At 46.9% G+C, this 26,169-nt stretch overlaps 1 protein-coding gene across 8 annotated transcripts in view; it reads right to left on the bottom strand.

Moving 5' to 3' along the window:
* Positions 1-26,169, bottom strand: part of OTUD7A (OTU deubiquitinase 7A) — a 374,155-nt gene that overhangs the window by 40,936 nt on the left and 307,050 nt on the right. For all 8 annotated transcript variants that reach the window (XM_037000632.2, XM_073227032.1, XM_073227030.1 and 5 more), the window contains 2 exons: positions 9,404-9,531; positions 7,228-7,377 (listed from right to left, as the gene is read on the bottom strand). In XM_037000632.2, coding sequence (XP_036856527.2) covers positions 7,228-7,377; positions 9,404-9,531 — 278 coding nt within the window. The remainder of the gene's footprint in view (positions 1-7,227; positions 7,378-9,403; positions 9,532-26,169) is intronic.

Below are 26,169 nucleotides of genomic sequence, written 5' to 3'. Positions count from 1 at the left end.
AAGAACCAGCAATGTCAGATGACAGCCTTTGTCTAGTCCCTAGGCCTGGGGGGTACAGGGGTCTGAGCTAACAGTCTGGATGCTTCCCACAACAGCTCCTCTTCTTCTTACCCTGCATCAAGGAGCCTTTGCAGACACTGGCCCACTCCTCAGGGGGCTGGGCTCTGGCACTCTGGGAGGAGCGGCAAAGGAATGTGAACCCACAGGCTGGCTGCAGACCACAGGAGTGAGGAAAGGCTGTGCTCTCACTCCCACCTGGAGCTTTACCTTTCAGTAGCAATAGGCAAATTTAGAAAGAAGATAAAGAGAGGGAGACTAATTGTAAAGAAAATGGATGTAATTTGCATTTTTTAGGCACTATGGGGAAAATGGAAGTTACCGTAGCCAGGATCCTCACCTGACCCTAATCTATTTGCCCACTGTGCATGTGCAATGCTCACAGCTTGCACACCTGTTGGCAGTGACCCATAGTTGTCTGGGTTGCTATATAAGGAGCTCTGCCCAGTGCTCTCCTGGGAGTTGGGTGGAGGCAGAGAGGCCTCATGGCAGAGATGGAGAGGGATTGAGAACTTGCCAAAGGCAGACATGATTCTAGCACTCGACGTGCCATCATGAGACTAAGGCTTGGTATAAACTCTTTTACCCACAATGATCCTTTGCTTTATTTGGTTTCACCGAATCCAGATTGAACTTGCCTAGGGCTGAAATCCCCCTTAGGTGAGACAGGAACTTTCTGGTTTCTAAAGCCTTCTTGCTACCAGGAATTTATCTGATTCTTATAATATCCCTTAACAGGGAATTATTATATATTTCCTCCATTATTGTATCAAGAGAGATATGAGATTGGCCAATTTGATTGAAATATTTAAAAAAGTGATTTTGAGTCAAGATCACTTTATTTAGATCACTATATTGACAGACTTATATTATAAAATTCATTTAAATGGAATACTTAATATTCATAACATGTTAAGACAATTTCTACTTAAAAAGAGATGGGTGCTGTTTATTTATAAACCAATCTTGTCAGAAAAAGTCAGGTTTGTTGTCAGCTAGATTAGAAATGAAATGTTAGATTATATTTGACTTGGGGAATAATAAAAAATATACACATTGAATTATGAGCTGTGCATCAAATACAGTTAAAAACTGCTTTCATGACCTGTTGGTTTATTCTGTTTGGCACTGAAAAATCCCCTAAATGGCTCGTTTTTGTAAATGTGCTTTGTTGTTTCTAAGTGGCAGGAGATAAAATTTCAAGTGGCTTTTTGCAAAAAACTTTTTTTTTTTTTGAAAATATCACATTTTGGGTGTACTGAGTCTCTGTTTCCAGTAAATAAACAGCAAACTCTGGTGTGACCATCTGCAACAACTGGTCTTGGCTCCTTGGCACTGACTGAAGGCTATGTGGGCACAACCCATGTCCTGTTCACACAAATACTCCCTGAGAATGTTCTTACGTGACAGCACAATATGAGGCATTTGTGATTGTGGCAGTCAAATAGGGTAACCCGGTGTGGCGTGTACCTGTGGCTGGGGGCCTGCATTCCCAGGGCAGAACCCAGTGGCAGCAGGCCTCAGGCATGTGTCTCTTCAGTGAGCAGATATTTCTCCTTCTACCTGCTATGAAAGTTCCAGTAGGCATTTTTCTTTTTTTAAAAAATCTCAAAAAGATGTTGAGGAAGTCCTAGGTAGGAGTCCAGACACCTGGATTCCAGCCCCACCTGGGCCCCTGGATGGTCAGGTGACCTGTGAGACTCCCTCCTGCCTGGAGCACAGCTGGGCACTGGGTGGCTGATGGTCAGGATGTCTTCCAAACTGTCATCCTGGATGTGGTGGTTCTGAGGGAAGGGCCAACGGGAGATGTGGCAGGGCGCCTTCCTCTGCACTGTGTATTTCTCATTAGCTCTGACTTGGAGTTGGAAGCTCAAGTACAGATGCCACCGGAGCTGACTGGTAGAAGTGGGAGGTAGGCCCAGGTTTGGTTGAAAACCCAGCAGAGTCACTCACAGCCTCTTAGTGCTTCCACCTGGGCACCCAGCCAGCCATGCTGCAGGGGTGTCTGCGTGTGGGTGTTGGGGGGCAGGTCCAAGCTGGGTTCTACTTTCCAGGTGGATGGCCTGGGAGGAAAGAGCCCTCTTAATGGGTCATGGTTGGGTCAAGGTCTTAGATGGGGGAAAGAGCATGGGAGATCTGAGAGTCAACAAAGCTGTTCCTTGCTCCCAATAAACTCCGAAGATGTATTTAAAATTTTTTAAACCATGTTTTATGGTATTTGGCTGAGTTTTCTCTAGACTCATCCACTCACTTGGGCTGGAAGAATGTGATATTCTCATTCTGTCTGTATGAGTTTGCTCTCTGTAGCAAAGTGACACAGACTGGGTAGCTTAAATAAAAGCAATTCATTCTCATAGTCCCAGAGTCCCAGATCTGGGTGTCAGCAGGTTCAGTTCTTCAGGACTCCCTCCATGGCCTGCAGGCGCCGTCTTGTCCCTGTGTCCTCACACTGTCTTCCCTCTATGTCCGAACTGCCTTGTTTTAGAAGGACACCAGTCAGATTGGATCCGGGTCCACCATAGTGATCTCAGTTTACTTCCATTACCCCTTTAAAGGCCCCATTTCCAAATACGGTCACATATTGAGGTATGAGGGTTAGGCCTTCAACAAATGAATTTAGCCCTTACCTATTGCTTCTTCCTCCATGATAAGCTGGGATACTTCAAATCAGAGAAAGGTGCCCCCACTGGTTCACAAGCAAATGCAGGATTTGGGCTGAGACTTTTCTGCAAGTTACCAGTTTCCAAAGTTATGCATGGCCCCAGGCATTCTCAGAGCTGATGAGGGGTCCTTTCCTTGAGTATCATTATGAATCATGCTTGAACTGACTTTGTCATGTTTCCACTATTGTGTTATGATCCTCATTGTCCCTCGTCCTTTGGGGGCCTTGTCCTCTCAGCTCACGAGTCCTTCTGACACCCCCCTAGTGGTCTTTGTTCATGTCCTGTTTTCTTCCAAGACAAGATGCTCTAGCATCTTTGCGTACACTTCCTGTCCAGATCCAGCTACATTCGGACATGAGAGACTGGGGGCCAACGGGACCTGCTTGATGTGGGAGTTGGTGGCAGTGGCTTGCCGCATGTAGAAGGTGAGGAGGCTGCTGGGTGGGATGCAAGGGCCTGGTCACCTGCAACACTCCTCAAGCGTCCAACTTGCCCCCCGGGGCTTGCTGGCTTCCAGACCTAGACTTCTGTTGTCTAAGCCATGCCGAGTTGAGTTGTATTTTGGTTCCCTGCAGGTGAAGGGGTTCTAATTGGCACCAGGGAGCCCTGTGGATGGAGGGAGAGTTTTGGTACAGAAGGGCCAGGAAAGAGGAAGATTGTTTTTCTGCTAACTTTCACTAGGCTGCATCCTTGTAGGCAAGGATGGAAGTGGGAGTGGTGACTTCAGCATCTATAAAAAGCTTCCTGTTTTAGCAAAGGTCTGGGGCAACTCTTAGGGACAGTCTAACACAGCCAGCAGCCACAGTGCTGCAGAGACCTTCTGTAAGGAGGGAGTGAAAAGCCCCATGCCTGGCCAAGTTCTTAGTTCAGAATATTCAGAAGGCAGTGGGTCCACAGCCTTCCTGTCTGGGAGGGTCCAGGGCCCTAGGAGAGAAAGCTTCTGAACATGAAACTACCAGGTAGCATTTAGATGTGGAAGACACAGGAATAGGCCATCAAGTCAGCCACCTGGTGCCAGCACTGGCTGTCAGCAGAACTGCAATCCCTCTTCCTCCTAGGGGGTCCCGGCCACTGACAGGACCGCTAGCGCATGGGCCACCCTGCACCCGTGGCAGCCCCTGACCGTGAGATTCAGGGGCATTGAGTGGTGCTGGGGCAGAGCCTGCTTAACTCTCTGCACTTAAAGGGAATGAATGGGTCTTCTTTTAAGGAGCATGGATTGACAGCCCCATGCGTTATGGCTTTTTAAGGGATTGGGAGCCCAACGGCCAATAGTGGTTTACTTCCAGATGTGGGCCCAGTTGGTAAAGCACTCATTTTTGCACTTTTATCTTTCCACGGATAAGGTGGTCATCACTGGTGAGGGAAAGAGGACAGTCCAGATAGAAGTGCCCGGGAACATCACACCCCCTCCCTGATTTGGAGCTGGCTCACTCAACCCCGCCCAACTACCTCATCCCCTCCCTCCACTGTATTCACTTCTTGGGCTGCTCTGCAGTCAGGAAACTGCAAGGGTGGAGCTCAGCTTTGGCTAGTAGGGTGCCAGAACGAGTCCTTGGGGAGGGTTTTCTTCCCAAATGAAAAGACAAACTTTGAGGAAGAGAAGGTATTTGGCATGATGCCAAATGTGATGGAATTTGATGTGATGCCTGGAGCTGCAGCACTTATCCTATGAACATGACACCAAAACTGTAATGAGAGTGAAGGTGCTCTGAAGGAGCCCTGGGGTGGTTTCCTCTGCTGACAGCTCCCAGGACAGCAGCTCTGTTCCTCAACCTTAGGCAGGTCCTTTTGGGGGAGATTCTGGGCACTAATGGTGGCCAGGAAGGGAGTTATTTAAGGCTTTTAGGTTGATCTTTGAAGCAACATTTAAGCATCAGGGGCAGGCCCTCCTTAGGAACAGGCAATGCCGTTTCCTAGCACTTGCAAGTGAGGCTACTGGGGACCTCAGTGCACGGAGGGACTGTCCCACAATGGGCACTTCATAATTAAGTGGTCATGTCCTTGAACATATCAAATGAAAACTAACCAAATGTAGAAAGTGGGCAGAAATGAGGGAAAGGGAGAGAAGAAAGGGAAGAGGACAGGGGAGGGGTCAGGGGACAGACAGCAAGGCAGGGAAGGAGACAGGGTTCAGCCCCAGGGAGGTGGTCTTACTGCAGTAGCCAACAGGCAGGGGGCGGGCTGAGAGGCCACGTGCTGTACCTCAAGCCGCACCGAGGAAGCAGCGGCGACCGAGCCTCTCTATGCCCAGCACCACATCGCTGCTGCATGCGCCTGCTCCGCCACACCAGCATTGCTTCCTTGGCGGCCCAGCACCTTTGCTCAGGCCAGTTTTGTCCCGTGGTACCAGCCTCTAGGTGTCACATGCAGCCTCCATGACAGGTTCTAACCCACCTCTCTTAGCTCTCTCCATCCATCTGTCCTTCCGAACTAGAATGATTGCTCCTCTCCTGCGCGGAGCTCATGCCTGCTTGGCACACATCCTGACTTGTGGCTTAGCGGGGTTGCCTGCCTTCCCCCGAAAGGTGGTGGGAGCCCTAAGGTGGGGCCACTGTCATCTTGGGGTCCCCAAATCTGGGTGTAACAGGTGCCTATCATGCATTCATGGATCCGACTGTTAGCCCTGTAAACAAATACTGTAGGGTTACTGGACTTCAGGCCGTGAGGCACAGAGAGCAGAGTCATGCCTACCAGCAGCACCTTCGAGCTTGGCAAGGGTGGCATAGGGCATGTGTCAGCAATACGTAAAGCCTCAGCGTCTGAAGAGCACTCCTGTTCTCTCCCAATGTGAGCCCCTGGCATGCTGCATGGCAGCGAGCACCTGCCCTGCGGGGGGTCAGTGTGCAGCCCAGGCCGCAGATGGCAGTGGGAGGGGCTGCCCAGCTCTGAGCAGGACCCCAGAGGGCGGGGCTGCAGGGGCCACACCCAGACGCACGGGACCCAGCCCCGGGACCGGAACCCACTTCTGGGAAAAACGGGCTGTCACAGGTGAGAGCACCCCCACGCCGCAGCACCCCTTGGAGGGGCCGAGGGTCGGCCCCTCCACAGCCCCTCCACATCTGTCTTTGTGGAATGGCACCTGCACGCTCACCTTGAAAAGCCAGAACCATCCAGAAGGCCTGAGACGGAGCTCAGCGAACCCCCCTGCTCAGAAACCAGAGATGCCGGCCCTGGCTCTTTGTCCTCCCCTGACCACAGACAGTCTGTGGGAAGCTGGACGGAGAGCCCAGCCCCTGGCTCTCCTGCCCAGGGGGCTGCGATAGGCACGGAGGAGAGCTGATAACGCACTGGCTAACAAGCTGGGAGACAACAGAAAAGGCAAAAACGCTCCCCAGGCCTTAATGACTACATTTTTTTCCCTCGTGGTCAAAGCGATACACGTGTAAGTAATATAGGAGAACAGCGGCTATCCCACCACAGCAGGCAGCGGCCCTGCTCTCCTTTTCCTGCGGAGACTCACAGCCCTGCCCGACTGGTCACTAGAAACTCCCTAATCACGCATTTCCCGGGGCCACACCCAGTGGCAAGCATCTGAACCTAGGCAGTCCTGCGTGTGCTTCAGCCTCCAGGGCAGTCCTCTGTCTAAACCAGACACAACTGAAATCAGGAAGAGATTCCCGTCCTCCCTTAGCTGGGCAGCAGGTAACGGGAGGAAACAGCAGCCGTTTGAAACAAAACCTCACCATTTCCACAGCCGGGCTGCACGAAGGGCTGAATGAAGACAGGTCTGCGAGGAGTCTCTCTGACTGGTGCCCTGGAACTGGGCAGCGTGCAGCTGAGGGGGCTGGCCTAGAACCGGGCAACGTGCAGCTGAGGGGACTGGCCCAGAACTGGGCAGCATGCCGCCAAGGGGGCTGGCCCGGCCAGCTTGTCTGCAGCACTGCAACGACTACTGGTAGGAAACTTAGTTGTAACGGTTTGAAAGGGAATATCAACCTTTCGATTCAAAAGCTTATTCTAGAGCAGAGGTTGGCAAACTTTTTCCATAAAATGCAAGTTAATAAATATTTGAGGCTTTGCAGGCCATGCAGTCTCTGTGGCTGCTGCTCAACTCACTGAAATGCAAAAGCAGTTGCTGTAGATAACATGTCAATGAGTGTGGCTGTGTTCCTGTAAAACTTCATTTACAGAAACGGGGCAGGCTCTAGTCTGCTGACTCCTGCTCTAGAGGGACTTTTTAGAAAAAAATGTACATCTAAGATGAATTACATTCACATAAAAAATGCATACATGTAAAAGGGAACAACAGCAAAGGCTATTAAAGGGTGTGGGAATCATTAAATTGCTTCATATTTTTAATTAAAACCTGTCTCTGACATTGTTTTCAATGATAACATTTATGCATGAATATATATTTATACACCATATAAGTGCAAACCCCATCATTCCTGAGTGTGCGCAGGTGTGCTTCCTGGGGGGCAGCCACGTTCTGCCTTCCTGAGCCCTTCAAGCCCCCTGCCCCCAAGGCCACCACAATGCACTGTCTCTCAGGTAGCGGCCGTACCTTGTTCTCTTTGCTGATCTCTCTGCTCCATGGACACGAGGGCAGAGAAATGGGCTTGATCGTAGGCCAGAACCAGAGGCGAGCAGTGGCATCTGTTGGGAGGCACCTCCAAGGGCAGGTAAATCCCTCCGAATGGGATTGGAGCGAACGCTGTGGACACAAGAGGTGAGGGTGTGTGGGGTCAGAGGGAACGTGGGCAGCATCCCTCACCACCTGGGGTGCGGTGATGGGGCCCAGGGAAGGGGGCCATCTCAGCCTGCAGCCAGAGGGGTCAGCACCCTGCCCGGCAGCACAGGGGCCTCCTCCTGCCCCTGCAGAAGCACATGGTGTCCTCACTGCAGTGAGCTGGGGGGTCAGACCCGTTAGACCCAGAGTCCTTTGTGTGCTCTAGGAGCCCCTCACCCTCTCCTGCCTCCCTGGCAGTCCTCCTGGCTCGTCCCTGTGCCCCACCAGGCTGCATCCTGGGGACAAGAGAGACAGGGCTGAGGAGTTTCTGCTGTGCTCCGCCTGCTGCCCGGAGACCTGCCCGGGTGATTGCCTCGGTCAGCAGTGACACGCACTGGTGGCCACCTGGAAGCCCGTGTTTTTCTGGATGAACTTCTTCCTCTGCTTGTGTTCAGTAAAGCACCTGTGCTTCTCAAGAGCTTGCTTGTTATGTATTTTAAGAAGCTCTTCTATCGTGTCTGAAAGGACCGACCTGAAAACTCGAGCACCAAATTGTGAGTTGGACGGGAAATGAGACAGGGACTGGCCCCTTCAGTGCCTGGGAAGCAATCCTGGTCATTTCCTTACTCATCAAAAAGAATGAAGAAAAGCCTAAACCATCACTGAAATAGAGTAACTTCTGGAATACCTGCCGACACAGATTCTGCTTTTTAATCAAAGAATCTCACCTCTTGGCCCTGAAACCAGTGAGTCTGTGCTTCTTTGAGCCAATACAGGGGCAACCTTCAGACTTCAGGGATGTCTTGGATGAACTCACAGGATTCCTTCTGCCACCCTTGCTTTGTCTACACTGGCGACTGTGGTTCTGCCCATGGGCTGAGAGGCAGGGTGAGGCCACGCCCCTGAGCACAGGTAGCATGGAAGGAAGCAGGACCCAGCCCTGTAGGGTCTGGTGGGTACAGGGCCGTGCACCCAGGGACCCTCACAGGGGGCCTGGCTCTGCACACAGAGAGCTGCAGGCCTCAGCAGCAGGCCAGTGTTGCTGGGCAGGACTGACCTACGCCCACTCCCTGCCCACCGTGATGACCATGGCCCATACGACTCTCTTTGGCAATTGTGATTTAGCAGGAAGGGCCTCATCCTGATGTGTATGACTCCCTGGAAGAACCGTGATGGTGACTGAGGCTCAGGTTCAGATTCAAGTTGGACTGGAGTGATAAGGCGCTGTCTGGCGTGCACCCAGCAAGACCTTCTGGCGAAGTGGCGGAAGGGAAAGCAAGGCAGCCAAAGGGCCTGGCTCACGGGGGAGTCCTCGCCCCTCCCGCCCTCCGCCTCGGAGCACCTGCCTGAGCCTGGCTTTCCCAGGCGGCCCTGCGGCAGCTCCAGCAGGAAGGCCGGAGGAAGATGAGCACGCCAGCACTCTCAGCGCCGGGCTGACCCAGTTCCTCCAAGGCCTCACCCGAGGCAGGCCTCTTCGGGCTTGAGGTTCCTGTCTGGAAGGCAGGGAGGTCCTGGTGAGGGCTGAGGGGCTGGACATGTGCACAGAGGCCACCCATGGGGGGCTTGGCTTCCAGAGGGCGGGGGACTAGCAACTCCCTGTCCTCTCCTCCTTCCCAGGCCCCTCAGCCTGCGGGCAGAACCACAGTCACCCAGATCCACTGCAGCCTTGCCTAGCACTCCAGGGTCTCTGTCTTCTTCTGTTTTCTTTTCTCTTGAGCACATATGTAACCTGCAGAGGGGCTGCGGGAGACTGGTGGCTGAGCACGCAGACATCCCCTGGCCGCCTGCCGCTGACACACAGGGTGGATGGGTGGCCAAGAGTGTCCCTCCTGCCACGGGAAGAGCAAGTGCGAGAAAAGAGGAGACAGAATGTGACCTTTGTCCATGCAGAGGAAGGCTCAGTGGCCATCCAGGGCTCAGGCCTTATGTAAGGCTGTCTCTTCCTTAACTGGGATGTGACACCATCTGGGTCATGAATACAATGCATCTGTTTTATTATGTGTAAACGTACCTTCTCCTCCTGAGTCCCTCAACATCGTATCTGCTACGACAACGATAGGTCTTCTTAATATGTGGGCTAGGACAAAGACATGGAATTCTTCTAGACTCTCGTACACGGGGTCCTCAGAGTTGTCCACACTAGGAGGCAAAGCAGAGCGAGCCTGTCACTGTGCTGAGTCAGGACAGGGGATGCTGAAGGCAGAATACCTCCCTCCAGATCTCACCTAAACGGACCCTGGCTGGCATGGTCATCCGAGGCCACCTCCCTCCTGAGCCACCTGCTGATGGTGAACATAGAGTCCCAGCTCTCCACTCCCATCCTGTGCTGCAGTCTCATGAAACAGTGGGGGGAGGGGGAGAAGCTGCAGGTGTGGCTGCTGGCTGCCCTTATGACGAAGCCTCCCTGATGGCATGTGGCATCGCTGGGGCTGGTTATGCGGAGGCACTTGACAAGGACACAGTGGGGGCAGGAAGAGTGGAGGCATCCCCTCAGGTGCATTCCACACCCAGCAGCTGGGGTTGCGGCCTTCCCCCCTGGAAGCATAGGTGCGCCCAGGCACGTCTGCAGCTGGTGGGCCCACTGCTACCAAGATCTGAGGGGGTTTCTAGGAAATACTCCTCCAGATGGCAGAGGGCAGTGAGAAGGCTGACTGGAGGTCAGTCCTTGGAGCTAGAGGAGAGGGTGGGATTCTGAATGCCCAGTCCAGGCTACTCAGACCCTCCCCAGCCTCACGTCTGAGGTTCAGGGAAAGAGCAAGCTATTCGAAGTGCTTTTCCTCAGAACTCTTAAGAAATTTGGGCAGAAGACTGAAGCCATGGTGTTCCTCAACATGTGGGCCACCCCAGAGGAAGCGCACATTGAGATGGGAGCCAGAGCTCTCGCTTGCTGGGGCCTCTGCCGCATCCGTGCTGCCAGAGCCCAGACAAGACACCTATGTGGCAGTGGGACCTAAACCTGGGTGCTCAAGGGGACAGCCAGGGAGGTCCCCGAGGACTGGGGCAGGGGGCCCAGAGACAGCAAATGCGGCACTGCTAGAGAATTCGGGTCAGGGGCCTGGGGAAACTGCTCTGCATTCACAGCCTGAGCCAACAGCTTGATGACTTCTAGAACAAAGGCTGGGAATCTTCTAGAAGGCATCCTAATCACCTGGGAAGTTCTGTGGTTATTGTACCTGTTTTTTCTTTTTCCTTGTTCATTTATTTATTTTTGGTGATGCATCATACCTCACTTACAAAAATTTGGCAGTGACTGAAAGATCACAAAAAGTTTGCACATGTAGCATAAATAACGTTTTTGTTTGGTGGGGAGGAAGTCATTTGAAAGCAAAGTGTCCACCTGAAATCCCAACACCCTGGGTGGGTTTAGTGTGCATTTCATATCCACAGGACATTCTCCTACACAACTACAACACAGACGCTGAAATCAGAGATTTGCCTAATCATTAACACACCGATGCATCTCATCACCACGAGACCTCTGCCACTTGTCCCATTAATGCCTTTCAACAGACACTCCGGCCTAGGATGGCACGCTGCCTTTAGCTATGGTGTCTCTGTAGATGCCTTCCGTCTGGGACATGCTCAGCATTTCCTTGACTTTCATGACCTTCATACTTTTTTGAAGGCTACAGGTCTGGTATCGTGTACAATGTCCTTAGTCTGGATTTGTCTATTTCCTCATATGATGAGACTGGGTTATGGCTGCATCCTCCTCAAGGTGTCCACAGGTGGCCAGGGCCTGCAGGCTGCCCACTCCTGATGAGGCTGACTTGAGTCACTCTGTTAGGATCATGTTCCAGCCTTTTCCCTGCGGAGTTGTTCATCTCCCTTCTGTAAATACTGAGCATTTTGTGGGGAAGAATTTCAAATCTATGTGCACATTCCACTCCTCACCAAACCTTTATACGCTTATTGATATCACCACTGATTCCTGGTTTCTATTTTCTTTACTGGGTTATAATCCATTAGTGTGATTATTCTGATGTGCAGATATTCCCTGATTTGATCAGTGTGGTTCAGTCAAGCTGGATCTGTGCTCTTGTGACATATCCTATCATTTTTCAGAGCTCTTCCTTGCTTTCTAGCTCAAGAAGGTGGTCCAGGTTCATCTAGCACCTTCTCTGCCTTAGCTCTGTATTTAGTCATTTCTTTAAGGAGCCCTGTTATTTTTTAATAGTGGATAATGGTGTGTAGAAGCCAAAGTATGATCATTTCTATTGGGATGTCATTGGTTCTAGGCTCACTTAATAAACAGACCTAAGATATGTGTGTGTGTGTGTGTGTGTGTGTGTGTGTGTGTGCGCATGCACATGCACGTGCACAGAGATATTTTCATCTGTCATCCATCTATCTATTTTATTGGAAACTTTGGGTCTACTGGTATGTCCAATTCCAGTCTAAATTCAGTTAATTCTACTTGTAACTCCCTTCTCCAACAGTGAGAAACCTGGTTTCTATTAACCTTCAACTATTTCTTTATGTGATCAATCTCTCTGTATGTGAGCACCCCCCCACCTCTGTTGCCACCCCTGCCCCTTAGCTGCCCACTTCACCCTGTCTGGTTCTGACACCTTGGCTGTGGTGCTCTGTGTCCTGCCAAACTGCCCACCCACCCACTGCAGATGTTCACCTTGTTTTGCTGCACCTTATGGCTTCAGGGCTGAATTTTTCAGGAAGGGAAGACAAATGGCAGAAGAATGTCTTAAATATATACACATTTGCCAAGTGTAAACACAGTGCCCCTGAACACAGTGTGCATTTGTAAATATCCCAAGTGATTATCCTGTCCAACCATTCCGAATGGGAAATTGCCAGAGGAGCGAAGTTCAAGTTCTTCTGGTGGCTGCTTGCCCGCCCGTCATACAGTAAGCACCCACAGGCAAGTGGTTGGTTGAACAGGATCGTGAACAGTACAGAGAGAAGAGGCACTGAGTTACAACCTGCCTACTCAGAGAGAAAAATATCCTGGTTAGATATGGAAAGCATTGCTCTTTCCCTAATCCAGTGGACAGAGAGGTCAGCACCGGAAAGAGATGAGCTGTTAATGAGTCAGATATTAACACTGAGGAGAAGAAATCGCAAGCAGCGCACTCAGCCCTGGGTTCCTGGTCACACCTTCACTCCACTTCTTACACACAAACCCTGGTGCCTAAATAGCAATGCAGAAGGGGGTCCCACAGCAACAGCAGTGCAAAGGCTAAGTAATAGGCTCCATTATATCGGCATGGAATTCTGCTCATGCAAAATTTAAAGCAGGGCCATTATACTTCAAACTGAAAAACCAGCCCGTATTCATTGAGCACCTAGTATATGCTGACATGGTGAAAGGCAACACAGAGGCCCTCAGGTAACATCTGTCCACCCATCCACCTGTTTACCCATCAGTCCATCCATTCATCCATCCATCTACCTACCTATCCATCCATCCACCCACCCACCTATCCACCTGCCCATCTATTCATCCATCTGTCTATATCTGTCCCTGGTTTTGTGCTAGGTACGTGAGGCCATGCACAGCTGAAGGCTTCATGGCAGGATGTGGGCAGCAGAGATGGGGGCAGTGGGCGCAGCTGGGAGAGGGTGATGGAGGAGAGCCTGGCAGAGCAACCTTACTCCCCACCAGTGGCAGCAGATGAGGTCTCAGCTCCACACTGGGGACAGCCCGAGAATCACAATGTCCTTCCCTACTCACTTCCAGCTCCTTCTTGCTTGAGGGGTTAAGGGAATGGGTTTGCACTGCGGTGGATCTTCATTCTGTGCTCACCCCTCAGCACCATGGCCATGCCCCCCTGCTTAGGGAGCACCCACGTCTGTTTCTGTTCTCTTGAACTCGGGCTGAGAGTGCTGGCTCAGCAACATCTCAGGCTCCTTGGAGGGGCACATGGGATCGTGTCTGGGATAAGACCTTGGGGCTGTGACATGCACATGTAAGTTACTGCGGTTGAGCCTATTGGTGGAAAGCAGCTCTAGTGAAACTGTCCCTGAAAATTCACTTCCACATCTTACCAACAGGCTTACCATCATCTTCCCATGAGCTCACTGCACAAATGTTAGACCTGGGGTTATGAACAGAATCTTGTCTCTCGGAAAAGACACTTAAAAATCCCCAAAACACTTACAGTTGATGTTTACTGTTAAGAAAACTAATACCAATGTAACTCCTTGATCCCAAAGAGACCATGCATGTCCCCCAAACTTCACAAAACACACTTCAATGAAACACATACATTCTCCACAGCGCCTGTCCTCTCTTCTTCGGTGTGTACCTGGGGAGGGTTCCTGGGAATAGGGCCACACCATCCACTGTCATGCAGGCATTACATTCAGTATTCTGACCCTTGCTTTTCCCTCTGAGCAGTGCACCCCAGAGATCCTCCAGTGCAGGATGTGGGGTCCTTCCCCCCACCACAGCACTGCTCATGGATACATGTCACCAGCAGTGTTTCTGAGTAGTAGGACTCTACCCCCTTTCCCAGGCATGACTCAGAGCCCTGGTAACACCTTTGATGAGCTGACACGTAGACACAGAGGGAGCTGGAGATGAAGGGCCAGGCCCCTGAATGGAGTAGAGGCCAACCTGTGCCCTGCTGTGGGCCTTTGCACCTGGCCAGGGACTGTGTTTGCCCAGATGGCAGCTTTTCAAAAGATTCTGTAAGGTGTGTCTAGGCAGTAGGGGCTCTGCTAAGAGCTATGGCCTAGGAAGCCAGGACTGAGGAATGGTGGGTACTCCTGGCCTTCTAAAGGGACCAAGTAGGTCTCAGGCTGATGGAAGCTTCTCAGCAGTGGCCAGGGTGGCCCGGGGGTGAGTACTGATCTTACTGCCTGGAATCAATAAGCTGTGGTCATTCACACGACAAATATTTACTGAGCATCTGCTATGGAGGTAGCACTGTCCTGGGTGTGTGTGTATGTTTGTATCTGTGCATGTGCACATATGAAGGTCTAGGGCTGAGGACCCTCAATTAACAGATGATCTGATAAGAAACTAGCAGGTATTAATAAGCACAGTGATAAAAGGTGGCTTCTTTAGATAAGATGGTCAGGGAACCTCCTGACAGATGAAGAGTCAGATGCCACCCACTTTTCCTTAAAAGACTGAACTTAAGTTTATATCTCTGAGATGTACATCATGAAATTATTTAGGATTCTAGCTATTTCTGAAAAAGGCCAATAAAAAAGAAATGTAGCAAACACATTAAAAAATTACGTAAATGCAGCAACAAAATTATGAAAACTCAACCACAGAGAGGAGGCAGATGAGACGCACACAAGGGCAGTGGGGAACCAGGACAGAAGCTGCCTGTAGGGCCGCCCGAGCAGCCCCCAATCCGCCCCCTTTCCTCCATCTCTTCTTCTCCTTATTCTGCGAGCCTCTCAGCCAACACTTAACCTGTCTTATCAACTGGAGAACAAGTAAGCTTTTCTTTTATAAGAGGTCAAAGAACAAAAGTGATTATTTTTATCACAAATCTCAAGGTAAGTTGTCAATTCTTGTTCTTCATATCAGTTTTGCATTTGTTAAGAACATGGGTTTATATTTTCAGGTAGTTCTAAGGCTGGCTTCTGTCTCTGTCTTTTCTGTGTTGTTAATGACAGCTTCACAGCCCTGCTTGGAACATAAATAAGGTGACATATAAGTGTGTTCGGTAGATGATGCAGCTCTAACTCCTGCCCGACAAGGCTGTCCTTTGTCCATTCCTAGGGAATCTTGATTCTCTGAGAAGGCCAGCCCTCCCCCTCCCCTGGCCTCCGGCCTATCAAGCATGAGCTTTCATCCCATTAGGGCTGGCCTTTGCTCCCTGCCTCCTAACGGGTCAGGTGTGGGTGCTAGTGTCACTGGCCCTGGGCAGGATCGTCTCTGCTGGGTGTGCCCATGGGCACAAGTGGTCAGCTCCATGCCGGCTGGTCCTGGATCTGGCTCTGAATGTACATATGGCACCATGTGCCCAGCTCTAAGCTAGGGGTTGGAGGAGAATCCAGAAGCAGCGCTGAGCTGGGCTACACAACCAGGAAACTGCAGTGTGAAGTGGGGGGCAAAATACATGAGCCCTGGATGAGGCAAGACTCGGGAGGGCTCTGTGCACAGCAGTGCAACACTTCTCTGGGGGCACCAACAGTGATATCCTAAAGAGACAACGCAGAGGTGACAGTCCCCCATCTCCTGAGATGTGGGGTCCCAGACACAATCCAGGGTATAATAAAGATGCACCTTGAAAAAATAAACTTTGACAGACTTATAAATACATCCTCCTATTCCTACCCATGGGCCCCTTCCCCCACAAAAATACCTTCAATTTCTATTTATTACCTTCTTGACATGCAAGTTAACAAAATGAAAATAGAAGCACCTAGAAAAATATGACCTCAGGGTTATGACCTCCAAAATTTTCAATCAGAAAGACTGAGTTGTTGGTGAGATGTAACAAAGCACATCAAACTCTAGAGGGGAACTTGGTGCCTAAGTCACGCTGGGGGATCAAAGATGTTCCAGAACGCAGGCACTGCCCTCTGAGTGGAAACATCAGTTCAAGGGAGGTGTCCCTCCTAATGGCCTCCAATGAGGGAGACCACGTACGACAAAGGGAATTCTTGCATGGAGAATCCCAGTATTCACCTGGGTAGCCCTGGCAGGATGAGTTATCCCAATGACAAGTGCTGGAACATGACTAACTCTTCCCCAAATCATGTAACTTGGCACAATGGCAGGATTAGGATGAACAAAATGCCAGACTTCTCCGCCTGGTTAGAATGCCTTTCGATGTGTGTGCGTGGAGGGGACGTGTGGGTGAGGAGCAGTTGCCCAGGCCCTGCTCAGGCCACCGCCTCCACTATGCCTGCGCTGTTCCTGTTCTAGAACTCCTCTGTCCCGTCTCCTCTGCCACGTCCAAATCTCAAATCTACCAACTTGTGTGCAACTCTTGCTGCTGTGTAGATCGCTCTGGGGGTGATTACAAACATTCCACCTCTTCTCTCCTCCTGGCAAAACCCTCTCACCTGGGTGGAATACATGGAGCAGTTATTGGAAGGCTCTGGAAAGGAAATTAGTAGCAGGTAGGTTGGGGAAGAAAATGCAATTTACATTTTCCCCCCTTTGGTATTCCCAAATATGAATGTAACACAGTCTGAGACCCTCAAGCGGGCACTGGTGAGGAGAGACAAGTACAGAGGGTGCCCTCTAGTGAGAGTGAGGAGGGTGCTCCTAGACCTCAAGGAAAGTGCAGAAATGCCCAATTTCTCTCTTCTCTCCTTTCTTTCATGTTTCAACTCTCCAAAGTGGCCTATAGGTAGAGGGAATCAAAGTCTAAAAGGGGGAAAACTTCCTCTCTGATCAGAGGAGCCATGGTGCTAAGAGTGTGGGGAAGGCCTTCCCTATTTTGTTGGATTACTTTCCCTTTCTGTCCTCCGGATACCTGGCCCAGGACACAGGTACAGTCACTGCACTGTATGGCAGAGTGCTGGAACTAAAGCCCTAGCATTCAGGCTGGGGGACAGAAAAGGGGACCAAGGGAACCAAAAGTACATGAAAGATCATGGAAAGGGAGAGCTTCAGAAAACAATCCCGACAGATTGTTCATGAACCCTTGGACTCCTCTACCCACAATCCTGAGTCATGCATGCATGGATGTGGTCCTCATCAGTGTGCCAGAGACTCTGAGGACTGGCTGAACAGACTACTGCCCACATCATAGACTGAGGAATGTGGGACACAGCCAAATAGAACAGCAAAGGCTTTGAAAACAACACTGAAGTTGGAACCACAGCCCAAGAAGGCAGGTTGAAATTTACAGTGAACCTAACCAGGATGACTACCCGATAAAGTAGTCAACATTTTCCACAGAGTATAAACTAGACCCAGAATCTCACAACATAAAACACAAAATGTCCAGGATGCAATCCAAAATCACCATATGAAGAACCATGTACATCTCAATGCTCAAGGAAGAGAATAATCCAAAGGCACCAACTGACAAAGATTTTAAAGCAGTTGTTACGAGAGTGCTCCAATAAGTGATGGAGAACATGCTTGAAACAAATGGAAAGATAGGAAGTTTTGGGAAAGAAATAGAAAATATCAAGAAAGCCAAATGGAAGTTTTATAACTTAAAAATACAACAACTGGAAGAAAGAAATTCATGGAATGGACTCAGTAGCAGATTGGAGACAAGAGAGAAAAGTTAGTAAATTTGAAGAGAGAGCAATAAAACATGATCTATTTAAAGAAGAGAATATTGAAAAAGTGAAAACCTCAGTGACTTTCCAGATGATGCAAAAGATCTAATACTCACAAGAGTCCCAAAAAGAGAAGAGAAAGAGTACAGTGCCCTCCAAAAAAAGAAAAAATACTTAAAGAAATAATTACTGAAAGTTTCCTAAATTGGGCAAAGATATAAACCTACAAATTTGAGAAGCTCTGAGAACTAAAGAGGATAACCTAAAGAAATCCATAGCCAGACATACCAAAATTATACTGTTGAAACCTAAAGACAGAGAAAAATAATGTTGAAAGAAGACAGAAAAAAGTGACATTCAATAGGGGAAAAATAATTTGAATTACTGGATTTCTCATTAGGAACCATGGAGGCCAGAAGTGCTACAAGAAAAGAATGTTAAACTGGAATTCTATATCCAGTAAAAATATCCTTCAGGCATGAAGGTGAAATAAAGACATTCTCAAATGAAGGAAAAATAAAAGAGTTCATAACCAGCAAATCTCTCTAAAAGAATTAAAAGACATTTTTCAGATAGAAAATAATGATACCAGAAAAAATGCTGGAACATCATAAACAAAGAAACAACAGAAATGGTCATGATCTACATAAATATAATAGACTATTTTTCCTCTTGAGTTCTTTAATATATATTTGCTATTCATACAAAAATTATAATACTGGCTGATGGTGTATTAAAGTATACAGATATAATATATAAAAAATAAAAGGGGAGAGGATGAAGGACTTCTATGGTGGTAAGGGTTTTGAATTTCACTTAAAGTAATAAAACATTAACTTCAAATGTTTAAAGCATGTAAAAATGTAATTACTGGAGCTACCACTTTAAAACTATATAGTTATAGTAAAAATTACAAGAGTTAAATCAAAATAGAATCTTGAAAAAATTCAAGTAACTTTAAAACAGGGGAATAGAGAAATAAACAAACAAAAACCCACAGAGGGCATAAAGAGAAAAGATATAATAAAATGGAAAAGCTAAATTCAAATATATCAATACTTACATTAAATATAAATTGTTTAAATATGCAGTTAAAATATGGAGACTATCAGAATAAATAAATACTATTTGTTGTGTTGAAGAAACTCACTTAAAATATAATGACATAGGTGGGTTAAAAGTAAAAGGATGGAAAATTATAGACCATAAAAACTTTAACCAAAAGGAAGCTAGAGAGGCCATGTCAATATCAAATAAAGTAGGCTTCAGAGCAAAGACTGCCAGAGATCAAGAAAACTGCCAGAGATAAAGAGGGATATATGCAATGATAAATAATCAATACACCAAGAAGTCAGAACAGTCCTAAGTGGGTGTGGATTTAACAATACAACTTCAAAATATATAGTTGAAAAAACTGACAAAATTGAAATGATGAAGAGAAACTACCACAAATATAGTTGTAGGGCACCTTATTACTATCTCAGTAATTCAAAGAACAAGCAGGAAGAAAATCAGCAAGAATACAGAAAATTTGAACAAAACCAATAATCAATTGAATCTAATTGACATCACAGAACACTCCATCCAACATGTACAAAGCACACATCATTAAAAAATACACATGGAATATTTATAAAGATGGTCCATGTGGTCACTTAACAAACTTTTACTAATTTAAATCATACCAAGTACATTCTCAGAATCAAATTAAACTAGAATTAGTAAAGAAAAGACAAAAATCTGTTACACAACACATTTTTAAAATAATTCAGTGGTCAAAAAGAGAGTCTCAAGGGAAATGAGAAAATATTTTAAACAGAATGAAATTAAAATACAAAATATAAAATTTGTTGTATGCAGATAAGCAGTATTTAGAGGGAAATTTTAGTCCTAAAATATACATATTACAGAAAAGAAAGGCCTTGCATCAATAACTGAAGCTTCCTCCTGAACAAAGTAGAAAAATTAGAGCAGAATAAACCCAAAACAAGCAGGAGGAAAACACTACAGGTAAGAGCAGAAACAAATGACAGTGAAAATTTAAAATGGAAATAATCAATTAAACCAAAATTGATTCTTTTAAAAGACCAATAAAATTGATAAAACTTTAGCAAGGCTGACAAAAAAAGTGAGACACTAATTGATGAATGTGAAAAGAAAAGAATATCTCTAAAGACTATTACAGACAATAAGTTAATAAAGGAATATTACAAACAATGGTATGTATATAAATTCAAGAACTTAGATGAAATGAAATTAGTTCTCAGAAACAATCTAAGCAAACTCCCTTATTTCTATTTTCTGCCACTATTAAAGAAATTGAATTTATATTTAACAACTTTGTAAAATGGAAATTTTGGGTTGTAGATGGATTCACTAATGAATTCTACAAAATATTTACAGAAGAAATATCACCAGTTCTACACAATCTCTTCTAGAAAATAAAGAGGCATAATCCTTCTCAAGTTGTTCTATGAAACTAGCATTACGCTGATACCAAAATCAGATAAAGACAATAGTACATAAATAGAAAGCTACATTCCAATAACCTCCATGATCACAGATGCAAAAATTCTCAACATAATATTGCCAAAGAGAATGAACAAAATAAAAATGTACAATACACCAAGAGAAAGCGGAGTTCATCACTGGAATGCAAGGATGGTTCAACATTAAAATATCATTCAGTGTAACTCATGATATTAGTGGTCTAAAGAAAAAACACCCATTCAGTGTAACTCATGATATTAGTGGTCTAAAGAAAAAACACCCCACATGATTTTATAATTGATGTAGAAAATTTATTTGATAAAATTCCATAATCACTGTTGACAGATACTCTCAACAAAAGGAATAGAAGGAAACTTACTCAACCTGATAAAAGCTACCAGCTGAAAACCTATAGTTAATATGATACTGACAAAAGATTTCTGACTAAGATTGGTAACCAGGGAAGGAAGTCCTCTTGCACTTATTCAATACTGTATTAGAAGTCCTAGCTAGTGCAGTAAGTCAAGAAAAACAAATAAAAGGCATCCAGATTGGTAAAGAAGAAGTTAAACTGTCACTGTTTGCAGATGACATGATATTGTACATAAAAAACCCTAAATAATCCACTCCAAAACTACTAGATCTGGTATCTGAATTCAGCAAAGTTGCAGGATACAAAATTAATATACAGAAATCTGTTGCATTCCTATATACTAATGATGAACTAGCAGAAAGAGAAATCAGGGAAACATTCCATTCACAATTGCATCACAAAGAATAAGATACCTAGGAATAAACCGAACCAAGGAAGTGAAAGACCTATAGTCTGAAAACTACAAGACACTCATTAGAGAAACTAAAGAAGATACAAAGAAATGGAAAGACATCCCATGTTCATGGATAGGAAGAATTGATATTGTCAAAATGGCCATCCTGCCTAAAGCAATCTACAGATTCAATGCAATTCCTGTCAAAACACAAACAGCATTTTCTTCAATGAACTAGAGCAAATAGTTCTAAAATTCATATGGAACCACAAAAGAGACAAAGAAATACTGAGAAGGAAGAGCAAATCTGAGGGAATAAGCTCCCCAACTTCAAGCTCTACTACAAAACCACAGTAATCAAGAAAATTTGGTACTGGCACAAGAACAGAACAATAGACCAATGGAACAGACTAGAGAGCCCAGATATAAACCCAAGCATATATGGTCAATTAATATATGATAAAGGAGCTATGGACATACAATGGGGAAATGACAGCCTCTTCAACAGCTGGTGTTGGCAAAACTGGACAGCTACATGCAAGAGAATGAAACTGGATCATTGTCTAACCCCATACACAAAAGTAAACTAGAAATGGATCAAAGACCTGAATGTAAGTCATGAAACCATTAAACTCTTAGAAGACAACATAGGCAAAAATCTTCTGAATATAAACCTGAGCAACTTCTTCCTTAACGCATCTCCAAAAGCAAAAATGAACATATGAGACTACATCAAACTAAAAAGCTTCTGTATGGCAAAGGACACCATCAACAGAACACAAAGGCATCCTACAGTATGGGAGAATATATTTGTAAATGACATATCTGACAAGGGGTTAACATCCAAAATATATAAAGAACTCATATGCCTCAACACCCAAAAAGCAAATAAACCTATTAAAAAATGGGCGGAGTATATGAAGAGACAATTCTCCAAAGAAGAAATTCAGATGGCCAACAGGCACATGAAAAGATGCTCCACATCACTAATTATCAGGGAAATGCAAATTAAAACCACAATGAAATATCACCTCACACCAGTAAGGATGGCCAGTATTGAAAAGACTAAGAACAACAAATGCTGGCAAGGATGTGGAGAAACAGGAACCCTCCTACACTGCTGGTGGGAATGTAAGCTAGTTCAACCATTGTGGAAAGCAATATGGGGGTTCCTTAAAAAACTAAAAATAGAAATACCATTTGATCCAGGAATTCCACTCCTAGGAATTTACCCAAAGAATACAAGTTCTCAGATTCAAAAAGACATATGCACCCCTATGTTTATTGCAACACTATTTACAATAGCCAAGGTAGGGAAGCAATCTAAGTTTCTATCAGTAGACGAATGGATAAAGAAGATGTGGTATATATACACAATGGAATATTATTCAGCCATAAGAAAGAAACAAATCCTACTATTTGCAACAACATGGATGGAGCTGGAGGATATTATGCTCAGTGAAATAAGCCAGGCAGAGAAGGGCAAGTACCAAACAATATCATTTATTTGTGGAGTATAACAATGAAGCAAAACTGAAGGAACAAAACAGCAGCAGGACCACAGACTCCAAGAAGGCACTAGTGGTTACCAAAGGGGAGGAGTGTGGGATGGTGGGTGGGGAGGGAGGGAGAAGGAGATTGAGGGATATTATGTTCAGTACACATGGTGTGGGGGGGTCACTGGGAAGACAGTGTAGCACAGAGAAGGCAAATAGTGAATCTGTGGCATCTTACTACCCTGATGACAGTGACTGCAATGAGGTGTGTGGGGGACTTGATAATATGGGTGAATGTAGTAACCACACTGTTTTTTCATGTGAAACCTTCATAAGAGTGTATATCAATAATACCTTAAAAGGGTATAATAATTCCTCTCATTAATTCATCATTGAATTAACTTTTTCAGCATTTGTTAAAATACTGACAGATAAGGAAAGGGAGACATAGGGAGGCTGAGTTGGAAAATGCTTTTCTATACATTCACAGAAGACAACAGATGGTGAAGATGAATCTATTGCTAATAAGAGCTGGGATTCAAAGTGTTACTCCCTTGAAACACACCTGGAATTGGACTAGGAAACAAGGAGGTATTTTTCTGTAGCTCACAGAACTAAAAGTGAGAAGGCAGCAAGAATCCAGTTCTCTACAATAATGAAGACAAAGGCTTCTGAAATAAGAGAAAGGAGAAAAAGGAGTAAGCAGAGGACCCAAAATTATCTTTTATAGAGCTTGCAAGGTTGAATTAAGGAGTGGAACATAGTTAGTCCTTGGATTTGACATAATTTTTTCTCATTTCAAATTAGCCAACCTGGACTGAGTATCAGGAAGCTGACGTCTTTCAGTCTGATTTTTCTTTGATGACATCATTCATCTCATGAATTTAAAGTTAGAAGTTTATACCTAGATGAACTATCAACCAAGGATGAGGTAGAATACAGACAGATTCAGATAGGCAGGGACTCAAAAAGTCTATCTGCAGCGCACTCTTTGTTAAGTAGCTACTAAAGCGTACCACAGTGTATGCTCCAGAACACCACAGGGCCGGGGACTTCAGGTCTGTGTCTGTATTCTAGCCCCACCACTTACAAGCTGGAGGCAAGTCAATCAGTCTCTCTGAGCTTTGATCTCCTAATTCATACAGAGGGTAATGCATGATTTATAAAGTGAGAAGAACGTATGTAAGGTAGGCGTGTGCTCCACAGAAGTTCATTCCTTCCTTTCGCCTATCCTCAGCCATGCTCAGCACAATCCAATAAGCCATTTTTGTGTTCCATTTCCCCAGGACCAGGGTCTAGAGGTCATGCCACAGAGTCTATAGTGCAGTAACCCTGATGTATAAGCTGATGGAGAAGAGTTTGCTCCACAATCAGAGAGACTTCTCAAAGCCCCTAATTGCTGCAGGGCCTTCAAGACTCAAAGGAGTGAATTTCTAAGGGTGAAATATCAGACACTGAGATGAGTCAGGAGGAAGTCATCAAGAAGGAACACATTTTGGATATTTGGGATGGGACTTTATAACATACCATATGGGCAGCAGGCATGCCAACTCACAGAATGAGTGTGACAATGCCTTAATAAACATTATTTTTACAGTTGCCAGAAACTCCTTTCCAAACACTTTCAAATCTGATTTCACCACCCCACACCAACAGCATCAGAACACAGATTGCTTTAATGGCCACAGATCCTTCCCACTCCTATGTACTTGTCCCTTTGCAATGTGACTTTGCTCCTTGTGGCATCAAGGGTGGAGTTTATCTCTCTGCTCGAGGCTGGCTTCCACATATGACTTGCTTTGGGCAAATGTGATGCAAGCAGAGGCTTGAGGAGCACCTGCACCTTGGGAACTTCCCCCTCTTCCTGCTCTGAGACTGTATGTAAGGAGCCTGGGCCTCCACAAGGATAAAAGCCCATATGGACAGAGGCCCAGTGAGAGCTGGTTCCCAGCTCAGAGCTGTAAATGAGGCTATCCTGGACTATCCATCCCCACCCAGACCAACTGCCAGATGACTGCAGCCCCACGAATGGCACCAGGGGACTCCAGACCAGATTGCTGACCCCTGGAATGTGAGCAAATCTGCTGGCTGCTGCTTTCAGCCACTCAGTTTTGGTGTGGTTTGCTACACAACCATAAAAAACTGACATAGTCTGGCAGGGAGGTTACTGCCAAGTTTTGTTCACACAGACAAACAAAACTGAGGCTCAGGCAGCTTGTGAGACACGCTCAGTATCACCTGCCCACCCTTGGACTATAATCCTGGGCATTTCAGGCTATCTCTGGCAGGGTCCACCAGGTAGAGCCTTCTTTCTGGCTCTCCTTTCTCAGCTGCCTGACCAGATGAAGCACCCTCCACACCTTCATTAACTAGCTGCTTTCAAAGATTTCATCAGTTTTAGAGTGCGTTACACACACCATCTTCTCCCAGCATGTTTATGGTGTGAGGGGTAGAAGCTGCACATGCAAGCTAGTCATAAGCCATCTCACTTCAGCACAGGTTTCTGCACTGAACTGTAAGACAGGGTGGAGTTATTTCCTTCCTTCCTCCATGTCTTCCTCTGGGGAGCACCCTTCTCCCCACAGCACCCTCCGTGGGCTTGAGCACTCAGGATGCAATGATGGTGAGGGGTGGGCCAAGCTCACTCGTGGTGGAGAGGGCTACAAAAGCCCAGCAAGCAGCTCTTTCGGAGGCTGCATTTCACATGTGGTGTCTCAGAGGGTGTTTGGAGCAGCAGTAGCACAGAGTGTCTGAATTCTCTTGTTTTAGCCATGGAGAAACAGTGCATTTTGATGTGCAAGTAGGAGCACCCTCGCCCTGTGGTTCTGAGGGCACCTGCTTCGAAGCATCTGCCTTGGCCTGCGTCTCAGCTCCTCCCTGTGCTTGCTGATTCTGCACCTGTGGGTGCCATCTACCTGTTTTTCTCACACATCAGAAGCTCAAGGAAGCCCACCCCAGCCTTGCCTTCCTGGGGTCTCTGAGGGTGCCCTGCTATGTGGTCATGTACCCTGGGGCATCAGCTCTAAGCAGGCTCTCCACGGTGGCTATCAGCTGGCAGCCCGCCCTGCCTAGAGGCCAGCCTGGTTTCCATCTTCCTCCCTTGGAGACGCATCCTGGCCACCGGGGCTTCCCGCCATGGCTCTTCCAGTAAGCTTGGGGTCCAGCCACTGCGGGTTATGCAGGGGGAAGAGGAAAAGGAAGAGGAAGTGGGCCAAGCTTCTAGCCAAGTCGGGCCTTCAGGACCTTCCAGCCTTGTCACATACTTAACCTGGTCATCTTCTGGGGAAGTAACAGGTTTAAAACATGACTCCAGGTCAGTGTCCATGCCAGGGAGCAGAACAGGGTCTGGCCCTTTCTGTCCTCATACTGGGGCCCGGGAGCCAGGCAGGAACAGGATGCAGGCAAGGGCCCATGTGGTCGCAGCTGCTGGGCTTGGCCCTCATCCACGGGAGATGAACCAGGTGCAGGAGGGGTCTGAAGAAAGCCGTCTTAGCCTCTCTAGCCATTGCACCTGCGAACTCTCTTGACTGGCTCTCTCCAATCCCCAGGATAAAATATGGAAATGTTGTGGGGCTTCTCTGGTCACTTCTTCTGTTCTGTTCATCCCCAAGCTTGAGACTACTGCAGTCCTGGGACAGTTCTTTTCTTTCTCTTGTCACCAACTCCCCATTTTCTGGCTGCCATCTATGGGCCCCCTTAGGGCAAGCATAGGCCAGAAAGGAGAGGCTAGCGGAGGGCGAAGTCCTTCTTGACTCCTTTCGGGTGCCTGCTGGGCCTGGGGGTGCTCAAAATGTGGACCCTGTTTCTCAGGAAGTGCTTTTATGGCCCTTCAGACCCCCCGCCAGCTGACGGTC

This window comes from Manis javanica, chromosome 18 (genome assembly GCF_040802235.1).
Source record: "Manis javanica isolate MJ-LG chromosome 18, MJ_LKY, whole genome shotgun sequence".
Lineage (NCBI taxonomy): Eukaryota > Metazoa > Chordata > Mammalia > Pholidota > Manidae > Manis > Manis javanica.
Note: the sequence above shows the minus strand (reverse complement) of the source record. Positions and strands in the feature narration are given on the sequence as shown.